The 22,234-nt window shown below is 39.3% G+C and overlaps 1 protein-coding gene across 1 annotated transcript; it reads right to left on the minus strand.

Moving 5' to 3' along the window:
• Positions 1-18,067: 18,067 nt before the first annotated feature.
• OTOR (otoraplin) lies at positions 18,068-21,497 on the minus strand. Its single transcript, XM_079120845.1, has 4 exons — positions 21,269-21,497; positions 20,764-20,903; positions 19,766-19,873; positions 18,068-18,652 (listed from the first exon to the last, which is right to left on the minus strand). Exons 1-4 carry the CDS (start codon positions 21,381-21,383, stop codon positions 18,629-18,631), a joined length of 387 nt encoding a protein of 128 aa, XP_078976971.1. The 5' UTR covers positions 21,384-21,497; the 3' UTR covers positions 18,068-18,628.
• Between the last annotated feature and the right edge of the window lie 737 nt (positions 21,498-22,234).

Here is a 22,234-nt window from a genome sequence, read left to right on the forward strand (position 1 = left end):
TGAGGCAGAGCAATTCTTGCTGTAACAATATCCCATAAAACTGAATGCACGAGGAGACAGGCAGGATAAACAACTACACCCAGAAAAGAAAAGAAAACAACAGAAACTAAAACAAACCTGTGTTTGGTTGGCAGCCTCTGCAAAGGGATCTTTAAGGAAGCCTAAAGAAAAGGGTGGAAGGGCCTCCTCCATTGCATATCAATATGCCTAGTGTAATAAAAAGGCCCCAAAGGAGCCTGTGGGTACAGTTGACAGTGGGGAAGTCACTTCAAGTTGATGGCATTGTGTTCCAACCCTTAAATGCAAGCTGGGAGAGAAAAAAAAATTAAGGCGCAGTTTTTGTATGTACCGGATTCTCCTGGGATGAAATTTGTTGTGTAAATTAAATGCACAGATAACATTCATAAAGACTGTTTCAGGATATGAATTTAAGAAAGGGCCTAAAACTAGAAAAGAAAACGAAAAGAAAGCTATACATATGGAAATATATTTTAGTATGGAAAATTAGAAGGTAAAAAAATGTTTCTGCATGAGAAAGTATTTTATATGGTAAAAACTCTTGCGCTAAAGTTTAAGATGAGAGAGTACAAAACTAAGGCTGTAAACAAGTTGTAGAATGTCTAAGTTTCAGAAGGCTTATAGAAGGTCAATCTCAAAAAATTGTGTATATGATTAAATTGCCTATAATTAGCACAGATCATCAAAGTTATTCAAATTTCAATGTACTGATAAGAAGCAGAATCTAAACATTGGTCTGCACTTATCTATCAAGGTAATTTTCTTGTGTCTGTTAGGTACTATTATTTAAGGAAGCTAAGTCTTAAAGGAATCAGTGTTTGTCTCTGTTCTAAAGTCTTAAATGATTACTTTGTAACTGGTTAAATAAGCAACTGTTGTTTTAGATTACAATACAGTTGATAACCTAAATTTTTGTGATGACAGACATAGACACATCTGAGAACAATGTTTGTCTGAGCCTTGTCTAAGTGTTATGTAAAAGTTTGTAAAATGAAAGTTTATGTGGATTTACTGGCAAGATAACAAAAAAGTGCTCTCTTTTATACATTGTATCTGTAAATGGCCACACTGCCATTTACAGGACCTGGCTTATTTCTGTTTGCTTTCACTGAGTCTATTTCTGATCACTAATACTGTTTCCTGAATGTATAAAAGATTTAAGGCTAGCCTTTAATTTTTGCTAGTACTGCTAACCCATGCAGAACTGTGATCATTGTTACCAAACACTGTGGATTCTATATTTTACTTTAGAAGTTAAACTTAGTTAATGTGAGGACATCCGTGTAATTGCAAAGTTACCATTACTGACTTATTTGTATATTCATATTCTTTAAGTATACAAGCCTTTTAAAATGTAAAATGTAAAATTGTAGCAATAGTCTTTTTCAGATGTATATAGAAATAACAAATTTGGTTGGTATATTATATTATTTAATATTTCATAACTGAAAAAAGGTAACCTGTTATCAATAAGTTATATATAAAAGTTTTGTGTTACCCATTTCACTGGGGTGGGAATTTAAATGTATTTTTGGAAGGTATTAAGGAGAGCCTGATTTGTGCAACGTGGAACATGAAAACATTCTGCATCTTTTCCACAAAAGAGAAGTTAAGAGCTCTCTTAACTTTTCTGTTTGACTATGTTTCAGATGTAATGTTGTATTATGCTTACTGTTATTCAGATAGACTCAGGGAATAATATATGAGAACTTTGTAGAATGATATTTTTAATGGGGGTGAAAATCATATTCAGAAATAAAACACTTTTTAATATTTGTCAGGAAACTAGCCTCACCTGAGTTAAGGCTCTGCCTCTTGTCCTACTTCATGTTATTTAGTATGGCTCCAAAGTAAGCTAGAATTAAGTTTATTTAAAGTCGTCTTTAAAAGATAGATTTTTATGTTGTAAAGATTACTATTATCTCAGAATAAACAGGGGACATAATATAAAACTCAAGTTCCGAGCAAATTGTAAAAGGTATTTAGGTTTGTAAAAGAGTTTTAAAAGAAAGTAAAATTTGTATGTAATTGAGTTGATAGACATATGGGCCTTTCTAAAGGTTAAATAGATACCAACAATAAATTAGTGTTCATTTTGTTTTCCTTGTAAAACTGTAACTGTTTCCTGTCAGTGTTTTTGCAGAAATACTACTTCTAACAGAACAACCTGAGCTAATTTAAGACAATATCATCACCTATGGGACATATAAGATATAAAACTGGCTTTTAATACAAACACTGACCCCCATTAAATGGGGGTAACTGTAAAATTGTAGACATTGAAGTTATAACCCATTACTCCCACTTTAAGACTGGTGAAACTGGCCTGCTGGATGTTTTAAAACCAAAACCTTGGAGACCAAAGTAAAGGAAGTAAAAGCAGCCAATATTTTGGTCCTTGTCCTCCAAGGTCAGCTAAGCCCCAGGGAATTAGGGAACTCCTCTAAGGGCCCTGAAACTGCATGATCTCTGCCCTATGTTTGCCTGCCAACTGCCAACACGGACCGCTGGACTGCCCTGATACCGAATACCCTTAAAAGTCCACACCCTGCCTGACAGAGAACAAGGACTTCCATCATTTCCCCCAACCTCACCCTCTCTCAGCAGGAAGCAGTTTGGAGATGCTGTCACCCATTTTTCCATAGAAGTAGAATGTAGAAAGTGACAGTGGGAAATGTGACCGTGGTCCACCTCATGTTTTGAATATAACACTTGCTGCTCTGCCCTGAAACTTATTTTTTAAATGTACATGTTTCTTTCTCTTTCTCTCTCCCTGCTCCTCCCTAATCTCTCCCCCTCCTAATCTCAAGGGAAACAGAATTACCTTTCTTCTCCATTCTAGGCAGAGTTATCTGTCCTTGAGCATACACCTACCATAGAAGGGAAGTAATCCACACTTTGGGGATGGTACCAGAAGAGCTCAGAAATGACTGTCTTCCAAATTAATGAGTGAGTGACAACTCCAGACAGAGAACACATGGAAAGTAGTCCTTGAATCACCTCTTTAAATACCTCCTGTTCCAGGCTGGGGAGATAGCTCAGCGGGTAGAGTGCTTGCCTCACAAGCACAAGCCCCTGAGTTCCATCTCCAGTACCACAAAAAAAAAAAAAAAAAAAAAAAAACAAACCTTCTGTTTTGTTCCTTTTTCTCTCAAAAAAAAAAAAAAAAAAAAAAAGAAGAAGAAGAAAGAAAGAATATAAAACAGTGCTTTTGTGGTTTAACATTATCCGTCAGACACTTTTCTAACTTTACATATATGTCCTCACTTCACAGCTACAGCCAGATTACTATTATTTTTACCATCTTCTTCTTAGAGATGAGGAAACTGAGACACAGCAAAGTTAGGCAATCTTCCAAAGCTGGTAAGTGGGGAAACCAGGATTTGAACCCTAGAAACATGGCTCTTGGACTCTAGAATTTATAACCTTAATTTCTGTGCTAAGAAGCCACACCCTAGTACTGTTGACTAAGAGAAACAAAAGAGAAATCATGCTTTATGGAGTAATGGCACAGGCCAGGAAGAATAGATTTGTAGCCACATGTAGCTGCAAGGGAAGCTGGGTAATGTAATTGCCTACAGAAGTGGGTGAGTTGGAAAAGTGAGGGAGGAAAAGAAAAAAAGCCAGGAAAGGAGTGTTACTGAGCTGTTTACTGTTGTGGGCAATTGGGGTTCAGTTTCACAAGTTTTCTCTGAGGGACCTTGTGGAACACAAGGTTGCTCATTTGAGGAAGGGGAGACAGTGACATTTATTCATCACCTTTTATCCCCCATTGCAGCAGGCTGTCCCCCGGGCAGTTGCCCCTGCTCATCTGGATTGTGTCCACCCTCTTTACCTGCAGCTTCAGAAAAGAAAACAGAGAGAGTATGTCCACTTGGTGTATGGATCTGTCCTCTGCAGCTGCAGCAAGATTTAATGCACTGCAGGGGAGTGGCTTGGAGCATCACAAGCATCTGCAACAGGAATCTTTATTCAAAATGTTCTCTGTGCTTTAAGATTCAGGAACTCCCTATCAAAGGAAGAAGGAGAATATAGATATGGAGATTCGGTTTCTGGTCTCTGTCAAATTTCCCTTCACTTTTGTTTCTATTTTTTTCTCAATAAAATTATCAACACAGACTCTAATGCCAATACCATTTATAGGTTGGGGACAGAACTGCACTCAGTATTTCTGCCAGTCACGTACACAAGAGAAAGCTTCATGCCAGACGGAAGCTTTATTGAGCCAGAGTTTCACTTTTATGTCTTCACTTGAACCACTAAAGCATTTGGTAGACTACGTGTCTCTTCGGGTACCTTTTCTGTCATGAGCAATTCTTATAAGCATTACAACAGAACTAGGGAAGGGGAATTAGTTACCGATGCATAACAAAGCACTCCTGAATTTAGCAGTTTAAAACAATGTTTATTTTGCCCATGAACTTGCAAATTGGGAATTGCTGTGGGAGTGTTCATTTCTGCTGTCTGCAGGGTCCATGGAGGCAGTCAAAAGCTGGAGACTGGAATCTAATGAAGCCTCACGTGCTCACACACCTGCTACCTCTGATACTGATGAGGGATGGTCAATGCTGGATGTCAAATAGTACCTCAGCAAGGTATTTGGCCAGAACAATTTATAGTGGTCTTTCCATGTGACTGGTGGCAGGATTCCAAGGTCAACAGTTCCAAGAGAGCCAGTAAAAGTTGCATTTTCTTTCCACAGTGGCTGCACCAATTTGCAACCCCACCAACAATGTATGAGTGGAAAGCAGTATGAAGATTCCTTAGAAAACTTGGAATGGAACCATCATTTGACCCAGCTATCTCACTCCTTGTCCTGTACCCAAAGGACTTAAAATCAGCACACTACAGTGACATAGTCATATCAATGTTTATAGCAGCTCAATTCACAATAGCTAGGAACCAACCTAGATGTCCTTCAATAGATGAATGGATAAAGAAACTGTGGTATATATATACACAATGGAATATTACTCAGCCATAAAGCAGAATAAAATTATGATATTTGCAGGTAAATGAATGGAGTTGGAGAATACCATACTAAATGAGATAAGCCAATCCCAAAAAAACAAAGACTGAATGTTTTCTCTAATAAATAGATGATGATACATAACAGGGGTGGGGGTTAAGGGAAGAATGGAGGAAGGATGGATTATGTAGAGGGAAATGAGGGGAGGGGTGAGGGTGGGGAAAAAGAAAGATAATGGAATGAGACAAACATCATTACCCTATGTACATGTATGATAACACAAACGGTGTGACTCTACTTCTTGTACAACCAGAGAAATGAAAAGTTATACCCCATTTGTGTACAATGAATCAAAAAAAAATTTAAAAATAAAAAAGAAGAAAAAAGGAGGTCATATAGCATCATCATGTCCTCCACCTCCACACATCCACTCAGAGACAAAGGGAAGGAGGAGTCTCCACTTCTTAATAAAGGAGAATCTGTGCCCATTGTAGTAAGTGCTTGTGGTTTCATAGACCTTTTTTTTTTTTTTTTTTAAATACAACCTGTCTTAGAGGGCAAGAGACGTAGATTATTCCTTAGCAACTACCCGTGTGTATGTGTGTGTGTGTGTGTGTGTGTGTGTGTTGTTAATTGTTATTTCTCATTGAACATCATTTCTGTGGGCTCACTACTGCCTAGAGTTTGACCTTGGAAAAGACCCCTTATCTCTCCATATCCCAGGCTATGGAACACCTTGGGAGGTGTCAGGCTTTATTTAGTACTTTTTAATGAAATCTGCAGAGCTCTGAGGGCTATAAATCATGTGCCTAAAGTTTAGGCTTTGTGCTTAATGGCAAAGCTAAGACAAAATGCTTCCCTCTTGGGTTTCCATCAAGTTATTAACTTGAGTTAAAAATATTACCACTCAGCAGTTTCAAAAGTTTTCTCTATAATAATCCTTTCATTCTGTTAGTACATTTTATGGATCTCTTGCTCTTTTTTTTTTTTTTTCCCAAAATGAAGAAATCTGAATTATCTTTCTCTAATTATCCTGAAATATTAACTTTTTTCAAGAGTCTGCTTTTTATGTTCCTCTCCTCCAATCAAGGCAGGCTTCTCAGTCTCCTTTTCAGTTACACATGTCATAGATCACATGTATAGCATGGTCCCAGTAATAGCAAGCTTATCAGTTAGGAATTCATTTGGCTGCAAGTAACCAAACTCTTAGTAGCTAAATAGGGACTTATCTGTCCCACCGAAGAAGTGCACAAATGCTTCCTGTTTCCAGTAGTGATAGACGAGCGTATTATTGCATACCAAATCTCTTGCGAAGAAGAACCAGAAAAGCTGGATAAAATATAGGAAATAAGTTTGAGCCATCAGGAAGTAACTAATGAACTGAAGACTTTGAAGAAGTCCCAGAGAGAAGGAAGATGAGGACAGCTGAGTGTCACTGGATTAGTGCATAAGGATTAGAGAGAATGAGCACCAGTCTATCAGAATGAAGCAGAGTCCTGGAGGGCTTATGTTAGCCCAAGCATTAATCCTGTGACTCTGGGAGGTCTTTATGATATCAGGGCAGGAGCTGGTGAAGCAGGTGTGGCAATGAAGGGACACATGTGGAGGGACGAGGCTTCAAGGCAGTGACTATTTAACAAGTAAAGCAGCGTTTTACGATGTTTACAACTGGTACCAATGAATCCTAGAGAAGGGAACGACCTGCTACAAATCTCACAGAGGCAAAACCATCCATCAAATCCACCTATATCACGGTGTCGTTTTAATACCATGTAACACATTCAAACAAGTTTCTGAGAGGGTTTTATTAAGTCAGATGGGAAAGAGAAAAGGAGATAAAGTGCTGGAACTTAGAGGGCACATAGCCTAGGGCTTGGGAAATAACCAAAAAGCATCCTCACCTCTTCATTTGTTTGGTCATGGAATGAGTATTGCCTGGAGGCTGCTCAAAGTATGGGTGGCCTCCTACGCATGGATCTTTAGGAAAATTGAGCTTTCCAAACCTAGGTACTTGTCCCCATGTCCCTCCCAGGCTCTGTGATTCCTTCCTCTGGCAGAAAGGTTCTACACAAATCACAACTATGAAGTGTAAAGTTTCTGGCCCTGAAAAAGGTTCAAGACTTGCAGCTCTAGCTCAGTAAGGTGGTGCACACCTGTTATCCCATAACTTGAGAGGCTGAGGCAGGAGGACCACAAGTTTGAGGCCAGCTTCAGGAAATTAGTGAGACCCTCGGCAACTTAGCAAGACCCTGCCTGAAAAGAAAAATTAAAAGGGGCTGGGGATAGAGCTTTGTGGTAAAACAGCCCTGGGTTTAACATAGTAGAAAGAAAGGAAGGAAGGTAAAGAGAAATAGAGAGGAGTGAGGGAGAAAAAGAGAAAGATGGAAAGAAAGAGGAATATATGAAATGATAGCACACAGGACCAGACCTGGTTATCTGGGGCTTCGAGCTGCCCCCCAAAAAAGAGGTGCCACAAAATGCAGGGCATTTGGTTGAATCTTGCTGGTTAAGGAGAGGATGGCACCTCCAAATGCTTACTAACTCTCCTCCTGTTTAAATTAGAGACTGCACCAAGAATCAATTTATTGGCACTCCTTCAATTATATATTTGCACTTGAGAATAATTTTGTCTGAAGACTGACGTATGAATTTTTGAAAGTTGGAAAAAAGAAGCAAATGTCTACTTGGAATCACTCTCTCTTTTAAAAAAAAAGGGGGGGGGCGGGCCTTATTTCAAGTTTTTAAAAATCTTTTCCCATTATATTTTGGTTTGACCTTTAAGTAAAGACCTTTCTTACACTGGCAGCCATTTTCTGCAGCTTCCCGACTTGAGAAAATACTCCCTTTCTGTTGAGTTCTGAGGCACTGAGCAAATGTTTGCCTAACCTTTGCTTCAAGTATAATCTTACCTTTTAATAAAGTACACCCAAAAGGCTGCGCTACAAGTCTTTCACAGCTCCGAGTCGTGTTCCTAGCAGGCAGTGGAGGAATTAAAGAACTGTCGTGTTTGAATAGTAAGTCCTATGTGATGAATCTGAAAGCAATGGGTGGCTGGAATGGTAAGAAGGTTTGAATATGGAATAGAGACAAATCCTATTCTGTCTTCCTGCAGCAATGGGGCTTGCAGAAAATTCTGACCAAATGCTTGGAGCATTCGCCTTCTACCAAGGGAATAGCTTGGGATGAACCTGAACTGTTGGGGAAAGAAATCTTGTTTTAGCTTTTTTCTTTGACTTAGGAGGGGAGGAGTAGGAGGAGGTGGGAACCTAGGGGAAAATCCTAACTCTTCTGCCACCTGGCCTTCATATATCTCTTCCCAGGTGGAGACAGAATTGCACATCTTGTTGGTCAGAATCTGAGACACTCAATGGGCCAAGTCCTACAAGTAGGTTGGGGTTCATAGAGCTTAGAAGACATGACCATGTCTCCTCTTGTGCCTTGGAGTGCTAAGTATTTTTCCCCCACCCTGTTTCGTTCTAATACCCCTGGGCAGAACTTGCCTGGTAGGGACAGAGCCAGGCATAGTTTTGTCCTTGGCTCCTCCAAGAAGTTGACCCTGAAGCAAGAAGCAATTTGTTTGGAAGGTTAATCCTAGGAACATTAGTAGGAAAGTGGCAAAAGGAAGGAGGAAGAGAAGAAAGTCACAGAGGGTGGGAGTGACATTGAGAAAGTTATCTTTGGGGGACCCTGGAGCTCGGTCTCACTTGGGACTTCTGGGAGATAGTGAAGACCACACACCTGAAAGGCATCCCCTCCCCAGGTGGGGTGTGCTACACCAACCCTGCCAATCATTGCTTAAGGGATCCTGGGGGGCGTTAATTCCCTAACATCTCCAGACTACCATGAAAAAGTGAACTCCAATGACCCAAAATTCCGTAGGGCAAAGATGCAGATGATGTGGACCAGGTATCATAGCACCCACTCTTCTCTCTGGATCTATCTTTTCCATCAGTATGCAAGAGGATCCGGCATTGGTCCACATGGCTAGTTGAATCCCATTCCACAGACCAGGTGACCTAGATTCAAGGAAATAGGAAGTAGAAAATCTCATGCAGACTTCCCAGTCTGAGCCACATTCTCCAGATCCTCCTATATCACAGAAGTCCCATATTGGAAGATGAGCCTATTGGATGCTTGCCTAAAGGCTGATCAAGATGATATTTACAACTCATTTGGTTCTTTCACCCTGTGGATGTTCCTTTATCATAAGTCTCAGGAGAGGAGATTGCACAGGAATACCCAAACCTAACTTCTAATTCTTGGTATATATTTTTTGTCCATTTTTTGCTTTCCTGTGGCTCAAAGCTTCCTTTCTGAAAAACTCAGTACAATATCACATGAGGGAAAGATGTTTTACATCTTTTAAATTTAAATTTAATAGCAACTTTTAAAATTCATGCAAGGTCTTATTCAAACTGTGAAAAATAACAAGGCAGGCTAGAGTAATAAATAAGTTCAGGTTTCATTCAAGTATATATATCCATGTATGCTCTGAGTATGAGAAGAAGCAACACATTTCAAATGCAGCATTAGGACTCTGATGACATATCTCTTTTAAATCCACAATGCTTACGGATGAGAACTGATGGATATCTTTCTCCCCTTCTCAGAACTGAGTTATGCTCTGAAAATACCTTGCACATTTAGTCATTAATGTTTAAGTAAATTCTTCTTCTAAGAAATGAGAAGTGTCAACATTGGGCTCAGTGTGCAATGTTTAAATTTTAATTGTATCCACAAATGCACAGAGATTCTATAAATACAATCATGGGCCTAGGAAGCTCTCCCAAGAAAGGTTAAATGGGATGACAATAGCAGAGGAGGGGAAATAAAGGAAAACAGAGATCCATGTCGGGCAGAGACAGCTGGTGCTATTGAAATCGACAGTGCATACATTATGGAGGGGTAAGGCAGAGCTATTTTTATTTGAAGAATAATAGGACACTGTGATCATCAAGAAGATGCTGTAAAGTGAGGAGGATGTGATCGCTGTTTGAAAAGCAATTAAGCAATCTTCTAGAGGAGATGAAAAATGGACTCCAGAAGAAATGCAAATAATCTTCTCAACCCCATCACGCGTCAGCCTTCTCAAGCTCAGAGCCCTCCTGGAGCTGATGGGGGACGTTTGGCAAGATGTTAAATCTCAGGAGCAAGGATGTGCACAAGTAGGGCATGAAGCAAAAAGGAACACGTTTAAAATCATGGAGAAAGGAGGAGGCTGGTGCTGTCTTGTGAGTAGCTGGTTGCAGAGGGCAGTTCTGTCTGTGTTGGGCTCTGACTGGCATGGTGATATACAAGCCAGGATGAACCTGCACAAACCTATCTTTCAGGTACCAGCTCTACCTAATGGCTCCTTACAGAACAAAAACACCCCAAACTGGACTTGGAAAACAAACATCCAGTTGGATAATTGCGTAGGCCTTCCTTGCTTTAGTCATTCTTTCAAAACTCATCTGTTGATGAATATCACCTCTTAAAGTAGGGCGCAGGGCTTCTCAACCTTGGCAGCTTTCGTATTTGGGTCTGGAGCGTTCTCAGTGGGTGGGGGGCTGTCTTGTGCATTGTTGGACGTCTAGCAGCCTCCCTGGCCTCTCCCCTCTCCATGCTGGTGGTGCCCCCTTCAGTTGGGACAACCAGCATGTCTCTAGACTTGCTGTTGTCCCCGGCAGGGGCAACAGTGCAGTTAGCGGTCAAAATAGCCTCCAGGGGAGAAACTTTCTGTTAGATGAAGTGGATACCCAGACGTATTTTCCTTTAATCAGATTCTAGCAGAGTGTCCTGGATGGCCTGTGATTGTGAAGCCAGACAATCAGGCTTCAGATCCCTGTCTCCACACTTTACCAAGCGAATGACTTGAGACATCAAGTCCTATGCCTTCCAGCTAACCCAAGGCACCCTGGAGGAGGCTAGAAGTTGTGCTAATTGTTTTCTAGACAAGCTTCTACTCTCTGAGCACAAGGTGCTATTGCTGGTTTTCTATAAATGAATGAAATCAACTAAAACAAATTATAAACTCTGCAGGGCTCCATATCAAAAGCAAACATGCAAAACGGGTCTGAAAGTAAAATGTTGACTTTCCCTCATTTGTGAAATTTTGAATTAGTTATATTTATTATAAGATCAGCAATAAAGGCATATCATTAGCTCTACCTATGCCAGATGTCAAGCTGACTTTAAGATGGTGTGTGTGGGTGGGGGTGGATGGAAATCCCTCTGAGAAGGTGACCCTACGAGTAATGATTCTGAATGCTGCTAAAGACACACCAGTTTAGAAATGTCTCTCTGTACACCCGATCCAATCTAGCCACTGGAGGTCACTCTAGTCCTACCAAAGTTTCTCACAGCTAACTTGCATATCAGAAAATTTCATGGTCTACAGAAGCAAATCAAGATGGAAATCTGAGGCTAGATTAGCTTTCCTACCCACAAAGGATGTGACATGGATTTGTGCATGTTCAGAGATTGTGTGAGGATGAAATGAAATGAAAACACCTTGTATGGAATCAGCTGTTGCAGGTAAAATCAGTGTAACACCCAAGTGCCCTGAAGGCCATTTTCATGTCTTCATGTATCTCCTGGAATCCAATGGCCTTTTTTTGCAATCTCCAGCATCTACAGTCTACCTGAGAACACTTTGCCTATATGCAAAACCATCTCAGAATGATACTCCTCCACTGCAACACTTAGTCAGTGACTGTCTCAGTCTATTTTCTATCTCTATAACTAAGTGCCTGAGGCTGGGTAATTTATAAAGAATAGAGGTTTATTCTTTTCATGGTTCTAGAGGCTGGGGAGACCAAGAACATGATGCTGGCATCTGGCGAGATTCTACTTATATCATACCATGGCAAAAGGTGTTACGTGGAGAGACAGAACAAATGTTCCAGAGAGAGCTGGCTTTTATAACAAAGTCACTCCTGGGACAATCCATTTATCTATTAATCCATGAATAGAATAATCCATTCATGAAAGCAGAGCCCTTATGGCCTAATCACCTCCCTATAGCCCCACCATTCAAATACCGTTAACATATGACTTTGGATTAACTTTCTAACACATGAAATTTGGAGGATACATTTGGACCAGAGCAATGACTGACAGGTCAGAGGAAAGCTCAACTTTCTTGCCCCAGGTCTGGGTGACTCTGAGGCCTAACTTACCACATACCAGAGTTCCCTGCAGAGTCAAGATAGAAGCCAGTGACCATAAGACCTGGTCTGGCTTAGGTCCTCTCCCTTTCCTTACCTTTCTGTTCCTCTCTCCTTCATCTCCTTCCCCTGGGAGTTATTCTTTGATAAGTCACTGTACATAAATCCCCATCTCAGGGTCTGCTTCTGGAGAATCTGATCTAACACACTGGTCTGCCATTGGTGCTCACAAAGGTTGATTTCTTTTCCCCATGACCACCTGTCTAGCTGCCACAGGTAACAGTGGGATTTGGAAACACATCTCACCTAGTGTTCCCGCATTCCCTGGCCTTTTCCTGCAGGACAGATTGGCATGTAAGGCTACTCCTGGGCCCTCACAGGCTTCTGTCCACTGAGCATCAACTGAAGTGTGTCTGCTCGTGGCTCTCAGGAGTTAATGCTTCAGTTTTGTCTGCTAATCCATGTGTGGCAGGACTAATACTATAACTTAAAACCTAGGGAAAGATCTAGAAGCTGATTTTTAAAATTCCTTAAATCATTTTGGAGTCATGAGGTGCAGAGAAGGAGAGCAAGAAGAGAAGCAATAAACCATAAATGACCAGTGGCCCAGTGAGGGGGGCTGGGTGGGCACAGTGGCCATGATGCAGTATTTCTACCTTTGATTGGTGGAAATCCAAAAGGGAGTATTGGCATCTTCTTTTCCCCCAGCTTGACATATAGCATCACTCAAACAAATTAGCTTTCCCATCTTGACTGATTCATTTGACCTGATAAAATTCACATGCTGAAGCAAATAGGCAAGTGGGAGGGAAGGGAAGAGAAGAAGGAGGTGGGAAAGATAGTGAGATGTTGGTAGCACCACCTCATCTTTTACCTGCAGAGCACGCTGACTTAAGCATGTCGTACGCTTGAGAAAAATGATTAAAGCCATTGTTCACATGCGACAGAAAAGTAATTTTCATTAGAAAAATATTTAAATCAGGAGTTGGGGAACGTTCCCTGTCTTAGTTCATAATGGGTTAGATTATATAGAGGGCACATTATATAAAGTCTATGGATCAATACATCATTTTCCTGATTAAATTGCTGATATGCCATGATATTTGCAGGTGAGGCAACTTAGAAGACATCAAAGGCCTGAAATCGTATTTGAAGGGAGGACAAGGAGTATTATAGGTTGCAGTTATTTCTTTCTCTCTCTCTCTCTCTCTCTCTCTCGCTCTCTCTTTCCTTACTGATTTCAAATAGATGAGGTTGGTGGTTGAAGGAATGAGATTTTCTTCATGCTTGCTCCTATTTCTTCTCTCCACTCAGAGCTGAAATACTTACCCCCTCCTGGGATTTGTTTAAATACTACATGATCGAGCTTACTGTTTTCCTGCCTTGAATCTGATCCAAGAAGGCATACACACCCCCTCTGCCGATAAACATGAGAAGAAATAATGGGCCACATTTATCTAAGGTCAGGAATGGGTGGCGCGCTAAAGAGACTGACACTCTTAAAATCATCTTTCTTCTCGACTTATGAATGTACAGGGCTTTTCTAAAACCTTACTTCCCCCAAACTGCTGCTGGATTTATTCTCCTTGTTCATTATGAACACTGAATTAAATCAACTGTGACTCAGAAAATTTTCATGCAAATAGTGTCTTCACAAAAGCATTTTGGGAGTGGGAGGTGATATGAGACCTGCCATCACCAGGATGTTTCTGATAAAAGTCTACTTGTAAATTGCCATTTCTGACAATTGCTTCAGCTACACTGTTGCACTTTGCTATTTCACATAGCAAGTCCGAAAAAACCCTTGCTAAACCTGATTTGGAAAGGGTCGTTTGAATTCACAGTTAGGAATTTAAAGGATAGGTTTCTAATCTTCATATTTGATGGGGATTTCAGATTTGTGATTTACCTCATACAGCTTTGCAAAAAAGCAAAAGCAGCTGTCCCAACCACTCGCCCCTTGAAGAAGAGGCAACTTTTCAACAAAGAAGGTTATTACCGTAGGAATATGCTACCTAATCTTCAGGAATGAGTTCACAGTGTCTTCGCAGATTACCAAAGCCTGCTTTAAATTGCCTTTTTTTTTTCGTTTGCTAAATGCTTGTTCCCAGGAAATAGCAGGAAATTCAAAAGTCAGTACCTTGAAAATGAGGTATTCTGCAGATCTAAAGACCTGTTAATTAGGTCAATGCTAATAGTTTCTGCAGAATAAAGGTTTTCTTCAAAAAGACCCTGATCACTTATTTATTGGTCATCCCAAGGACAAGTACTCAGAGGACTTACTAAAGTCAGGTGAAGTCACTGTTGGCTAGGCATGGAGCAGCAGGGTGAGCCGGGACGCCCCTGCTGCTTGCAACATTACTAGAACCCTGGAGAGGGAGAAGGAGAGGATAAAGAACACAGGGAACTTATGAAAGAACAGTACTTCCCTGGTTTGTTCTCTTTCCCCAAGGCTTTAAAAAAAAAAAATCTATTTGACAAAGCACCAGACACTTCTCTTATATGATAATGAAGTCAGGAAATATGTACCACCCCAGATTTGAAGAATAACACTTGTCACACTCACCTGTAGACATGTGCCTGTGCTTGTGTGCGTGCGTGTGTTCTCTATATCATTGTGCTAAGTATTTGCAACATGCCTCGTAGACAATCTCTGAAAAATCTATGAGAAATGACATGAGTGTTCTGGAAGGAGAAGATGCTCAAAGTATACTTTTTTGCGGAGGCAGGTACTGGGAATAGAACTCAGGAGCGCTCTACCACTGGGCCTTATTTTGTATTTTATTTAAAGACAGGGTCTCACTGAGCTACTTAGTGCCTTGCTTTTGTTGAAGCTGGCTTTGAACTCACAATACTCCTACCTCAGCCTCCCAAGCCCCTGGGATTATAGGCATGTGCCACCGCACTGAGCCAAGATATACTTTAATTCACTTTTTAAAAGCTATAGTTTTTCAGAGGTCTTAAAAACGCTTAAAGCTTTGTCACTTTTTATTTAATCTCAGTACCATTTAATTAAATACCTACTGTGTATTATGCACTCCACTGGGTGATTTTTACATACAGTGTCTCATTTAACTTAATCTTCATAATTATGCCCAAAGTTAGTTATTATTACACCCAAAGGTATTATTATTCTCACTTTGTAAATGAGTGAATTGGGAAACTAGAGGGCGGTCACAAAAAATAGAAGACTTGGCCATTATTCTTCACAGTGTAGAATAAGGCCAAAGAGACCTACGATGATCTACATTACATGACATGTATTCTGCTGATTTTGACATAATTTGGGGGAACCAATTCAATGGAGCTTCCTCAAATTACTTGTATTATTTATAGGATTATTTAACATAAAAAGGTGTACCCAACATCTAATCATCTGGACAGAATAAACTGACTGCCGGTTTGTATGCGTCTCACACGCATGCATATTCATTTGGAGGAGTAGAAGCCACTGTGCCTCCACCGTCAGGTGGATACCTGCTGCTGGGGTCAGTGGAGGTGTCCTCTCTTCCTGGTGGTCACCAGGCTGTCACTGTATGTAGCCAGAGATTTGAACTTGCAACACTGTAAAAAGAGTAGTTCACAGCACTACAGTCGCCATAAGTGCCATCAGCTATGGAAACCCAAGGCACTCACACTCTGGTGGGACACTCCCATTTTGAGGTCAGTTTCCCCAAAGGTGTTGCTGTTTATACTTTTTCCAGGATGGGTATACGCATGGGAAATCATCCTACTTCGTTGAGCCTAGATGTGATGACCTTGCATGCCAACACCCACCTGGCTGTAGATCTCACGGGTAAGGAAATTTTGCATAGTATCTAATATGTGAATTCTCATAAAGTGTGGCGGGATGTAGTTAACTGACACATTGGTGCCAAAAAAAGGACCGTGGGCAGAACTGGGACTTGGAATCAAAATCGTACTCATACACTCCATACCATGTCACCAAGTTGCTCCTGGAATGACTTTGGAATTTTTCAGATAATGTGATTTTGATAGAAAATAAAATTGCAGAAGTATATAGTCTGGAAAGTGTCACAAATATCTTTGATTTAGAAATTCCAGATGGTCTGAATCAGTAATTATGATTTCTTTTTAATCAGTAAATTATCCAGCATGTTATTGCAGCAAGGTGGGAATTCTGATGCAGAAGCCCTAAGCATGGGAGTGAGAATGGAGGCCTGAGGTACAATGAGAGCGTGGGATGTCCCAAGGGGTAAAGGGGTGTCAGACTGGGAAGCCAGCAAGTGAGATGCAGAAAGAAACAGACGTAGGATTATTATCTTTTACCTTAAAATTATGCTGTGAGTCCTAGTTGCCAGATGACATCAGGAAACTTTCATGAAATGAATTTAGCTAGAGTCATGTAAACTATGGGCGTTTCTAGTTTTTTCTTTTTTTTTTCTCTCTCTCTCTCTTTTCTTTTTTAGATTATTTTTACTGAATGACCTCTATAAAAACTTGGTAAAATGATATTCACTCAAAGAACACAACTGAAAAATGACCCTGACCCAAAATTCTGATTTGCCCTAAACATTCTCTTCTGTTTCCTTCTTCACACTTGTGGGATAACTGGACCATAGAAAACTGAAAAGCAACTCCATTCCCAACCCGCCCCCCCCAAATAGTCTATATACCCCAAGGTCAAATGTTAATTTTTTAAAAATCCCAGAAACTTTCCTTTTTAAGCAGAGTAGATTTAAATTACATATGGACAAACAAAAATTCATGAGTAAATTAAAATTACATTAGTGATATACAATTACAGTGCAGATTTCCAGCTAACTATAGAAAATCTTGTGGGTCTTTCAGGACCACAAAATCTGTATACCCCCATCAGATATAATTGACACATCATACTTGACTACAGGAATTTGCACAGAAAGAAGAAATTAAAAATGGAAATGGGCAGGTGGCACACACCTATAATCCCAGTGGCTCAGGAAGCTGAGGCAGGAGGATCTCAAGTTCAAAGACAGCTTCAGCAAAAGTGAAGTGCTAAGTAAATCAATGAGACCTTGCTCTAAATAAAATACAAAATATGACTAGGGATGTGGCTCAATGGTTGAGTGCCCTAAGTTCAATCCTGGTAACCCCCCCCCCCCCCCAGATAATTGAAATAGAAGTAGAGAAGCAGTCCATAGACATTTTTTGGCTGTGTCTTTTGATGAATGGAAGCTTGAATAACATCAGTGAGAGCGCTATAAGGGGAAACTGTTCCACTAAAAGTGTAGTAAAGCCAGATGCAGTGGTGCACACCTGCAATTCTTGTGATTCAGGAGGCTGAGGCAGGAGGATTGCAAGTTCAAGTTCATTCTCAGCAACTAAGCAAGGCTCTAAGCAACTTAGATCCTGGGAGACCCTGCCTCAAAATTAAAAAATAAAATAGGGCTGCAGATGTAACTCAGTTGTAATGTGCCCTTGGGTTCAATCTCCCATACTGAAGAAAAAAGAGAGAGAGAAAGAGTGAGAGAGAGAGAGAACATCCAAAAGACTGGGAATGTGGCTTAGTGGAAAACCAATGGCCCAACAAACTTGAGGTCCTGTATTTGATCCCCAGTAATGCACACACAAAGTATTTCCATAAACTTCCCTCTCATACTACATACACATGAATGAATTTAGCTAGAGTCATGTAAACTATGGGCATTTTTAGTTTTTTCTTTTTTCTTCTCTCTCTCTTTTTCTTTTCTTTTTTAGACTATTTTTACTGAATGACCTCTATAAAAACTTGGTAAAATGATATTCACTCAAAGAACACAACTGAAAAATGACCCTGGCCCAAAACTCTGATTTGCCCTAAACGTTCTCTTCTGTTTCCTTCTTATTTAAATTTGGAGGGAGATTAAGTTGATCATTTAGAAGGTAAAATTATTCAAGTGAAGTAATTTGTGAAACTATTTTAAAAGTTCAGAGACATATTTCAAACATCTGAGTCCAAAACCTCTTTTTTTTTAAACTCCCAACAACTTCACATCCAAAGTTATCAAATATTAAAAATAATAATACTAGAATACTCCTTAATATTGTAGCCCCTTTAGGTATATTCTTAGTACTCCACCTGGCCAGAGAAACAAATCACTAGAAAACATTATGTCTAAAGGTAAAACCTAGGACTCACCAAGTTTATGTTCAGGGAGTCAAAGAGCTGGGAAGAATTACTATCTAGAAATAACTACAAATAAATCATCTTCTACGTGCATTTGCGTGTAAAAGAAGGCTCTCTAGGCAGAAATTAATTCTTCTGTTTCAATTTATCCATTTGAGTCAAGCATTGCCCTGCTCCTTCCTGTTTGTGGAAAGACCAGGCCAACAGTAAACAGGCTAGGTTGAAAATCTTTTACTCCATCTCCAGACCTAAGCCCCAGCCCCTCCTGTAATGTAATCAACTCTTGAAACAAAATCCAGAAATTAGAGACAGGCATTTCTTGGTTATTTTGGCTTTTTTCTTCATTTTTAGTGTTTCCTTTTTATCTGAAGTTTTAGCTTATTTTTATTCACAGAAGAAGTCAATATCCTGGAAGAAAAAGAGAGAGAAAGAAAAGATTGAACTGAGCAGGCTGGGCCAGAAGATAGATATAGGTTCTTTTTAAAAATCATATCCAATCAAAGAGAAATCTGAATTTAAAAGAAATAAAGGCCAAACCCCAAAGATTATAAAATAATTATCACTTTAAGTTGAAAGCTACTTAACATGAAAGTCCTCAGATAAACTTTTAATTTATGGTTCTTTGACAGATGAAGCTTAATGCTAAGAAGCACTGACAAGTGAGTGGTATTTGTGTATGTTGGGCAATGTATGAAGCACAGTAATTAGCTTTAGGAAAAATCTCTTCAAAACAACCACCTTGCAAATCAGCTCAGAAAAAAATCTTTTATTTCTGCCATGAGTTTACCAGACCCCAGGGCACTAGGAAGAGTATGAATGTACTTCATACTTAAGTCTATTTGTCACAAAAATAAGGCATTAAAAGATTTTTCTAGAATGATTTATCAAAAACAGATGCTGATTTTTCCCCCAAACTGTCATACAAATATGTAAACCATCAGTAAGAATCAGTTAATATTATTTTAGTTTCTTTTTTTATGACATGAAAATCCTTTCAGTGACTCACATATAAAACAAAGGAGTACTGTGAGTACTGTATTGTATGCTTGAAATTTGCTAAGAAAGTAGATCTTAAGTGCTTTAAATACACACACATACACACCAAAGTAACTAGTGAGGTAACAGATGTTAACTAGCTTGATTGTGATGCTAGTTTCACCATGCATATGTATATCAAAACATCAAGTTTTACACCTTAAATATATACAATTGTTACTGGTCAGTTATATCCCCAATAATACTGAAAAAATAAAGTTAAAACAAAAATAATAAACTAAAAACAAAAACAAACAAACAAAAAAAAACCCAAGGGGGCTAGGGAATTGCAGGAGAAATTGCACTAATCTTCAATATTAGTTGATTTAAATGTTCCCCCAAACCTCACTATTTCTGGCTAGTCGGCATTGGTTGGAACTAGAGGGCTTTTTCTACTTATCTTGTAGGCTGCATGATGCATATTTAGCACCAGCCTATATTACCCTAAGATCTTAGACATCCGATGGTCACTTCTGAGATGCTTACCGTGGTGGGAACTTCCTTGGTGGCTTCCTGGTACACGCGTTGCTCCTTCACCAAGTTGCTAGGGAAATAACCCACGATTCCCATCTCATCCTGATGATCACCATAAACCTGAGTACCCCAAAGAGAATCAATTAGGGCAAAATTGACATGAGGGTCTTTTGAGAAACCTGAAGGTATCCTTTTTGCTGATAAAGAGAATTTTGTAACTACCAGCACTTCCCTTTCACTCTGGTTTCCAGAGAACTCAAATTTTGAACTTCATTTACAACAGCTAAGTTAACCTATATGAGATGTATATCTATTCTTTTGGGCCCAGTTTGCCTTGTTTCATTACTTAGCATGACTTGATTTGATGCAATCTTGAAACTTGCCTGAAATCTTTTTGGAATCCATAAAAAAACAATAATAAAGTCATCAATTTTGTAAAGCATTTACTGACACTTTTGTTTTAAAGGATGTCTATTTCTCAATTTTTAACAATTCAAATGAAAGGATACTTGAATGCGTTTCGATCTAATTGTTCATTACCTTAGCCCTATTGGGATTGCCAACCAAGATATAAAACAACCCTGCTTCATCCTTCCCTTGGGTCTGGCCCTGTGTGTTTTAACTGAAGAAAGCAGATTCTTTGAAATAAAAGAGGGTACTAATGTTCCCTAAAAGAATATTTAAACTTAGACTGACTGCCAACACACATACCTTTCACTTGGCAAATTCTCTCAGACATTTTTTAATGAGATTCAAACTCTTTTGGATGTTTGAGTCCCAATGTTTATGGTTTTATTCTTGCCAAAACATCACATTAAGCTGCCTTTGGTTTTGTTATGAAATCACCTTTGTTTCTTTAAAATGCAATAATAGCAGTACACCTGAATTTTTGCATTTGCATTTACAATCTCCACATTGTTTTTAACAGTTAGTTTTAAGCAGACAGTAATTGAAAAATTAAGAGTAAAATGTGCAAAGATGTGTGTATGTTTTTAATAATCTTATCTTACACTGCCAGCCCAAAATTCTCCAGCTTCATTTTCTTTCACCAGCTTTGAGTAAACGTAGATTTGCTGCCCTTTTTTAACATTAATGAATCTACAGTCTGGGGCATTATAATCTTCTTGAGCTCTAGCCAGAGAAATAGTATCTGGAAGAAAAAAAAAAAATTGAATTGACTACATTTTATAACAGTTAAAAGGCAAAGTATTTTTTAAAAATTTAAAAACCTACAAAATCAGAGTGACTAACACCTCTCAGTTTGCAACTGGGTTCAACTCCAGCAGAGTAAGCAAACCAAAATATTAGAGCTGCAACAAAATCTTAGCCAAGTGAATTCCACATAGCCAGACACCAAGCGTACAGACTAGGACATGCAATGCTGATAACACAGACATTAAAGAAGATTCACTTAGAAGTATAATTCAATTTTGTGCTGTTAGTGGATATATTGTCAATTATATAATAGAAAGATAATGAAAAGCATTAAAAAAAAAAAAAAAAAAAACTCCTTACAGACACACTCGTCATCTGCACACAGCTTCTTGGAAGCAAGTCTGTCCATAAATACTCCATGCCCAGCATAGATAGCCACAAGACCCATGAAGAGAAGTAACAGTATTCTTGCCATCTTCCTTTCTTGCTGTTTTGACTGGCCTCTATGACTGGAAGTGGGGACTGACTTCAGTGGTTCCTGTCTTTTATGTGAAAACCAGATCTTTGGGCAAATACCCTTGTCCAATAGGAAGGTCCTCCACCCTACCCCCACCCCCCCCACACACAACCTCCACTTTCATAACAGGCTACTGGACTCCAGGAGCTATTTAACATTTGATATTCCAAAGAGAGCCAAATTCCATATCATTTTTACACACAAATGATATCCAGAATCATGCACCATTGTTAAAGTCACATTGGCTGTGATTTATTGCATCAATCAACAGGACATTGTTGAAAGGACTATGAAAATTTTAAACTAGATTTTTATTTTTTATTTTTTAGGTCAACCCTCATATTCTTTCAGTTTGAGCAAAGATATGCTATAGAAATCTGTTGAAAATGTGAGAGCTATATCCTTAGTACAATTTTTTAAGTTTTCTTTTTTTTTTTAGTTGTTGATGGACCTTATTTCATTTATATGTGGTGCTGAGAATTGAACCCAGTGCCTCACACATGCTAACCAAGGGTTCTACCACTGAGCTACAGTTCCTAGTACAAATAATTTTGATTCAAGCAAATCCGATTAATAAAAATCTGAAGTTACATAACAGATAAGTAAAGTTTTCTTACATTTACAAATCCTTTCTGATAAGATTCTTAAGTCATGCTCCTCCTGGTCCAGACATAGATTATTACATATACCCAGCCCCTACCAAAGGGAAAAGGAAGAGATGTGTGGCTTGGGGGAAATGGGGTCACATAATTTCTTTACTTCTGTGTATGTTATTTTTCCATTAGCTGATATAATAACAAATGACTGAG

The sequence above is a fragment of the Sciurus vulgaris genome, assembly GCF_902686455.1.
Source record: "Sciurus vulgaris genome assembly, chromosome: 2".
Classification (NCBI taxonomy): Eukaryota; Metazoa; Chordata; class Mammalia; order Rodentia; family Sciuridae; genus Sciurus; species Sciurus vulgaris.

Bases quoted from the DNA above. Each gene is read 5' to 3' on its own strand.
- OTOR (XM_079120845.1), bottom strand. From the start codon at position 21,383: ATGGCAAGAATACTGTTACTTCTCTTCATGGGTCTTGTGGCTATCTAT. The intron at 20,904-21,268 runs GTAAGGAGTTTT...TTTTTCTTCCAG, and splicing joins TGCAGATGACGAGTGTGTCT to ATACTATTTCTCTGGCTAGA. The intron at 18,653-19,765 runs GTAAGCATCTCA...TTTTTCTTCCAG, and splicing joins CCAAGGAAGTTCCCACCACG to GATATTGACTTCTTCTGTGA.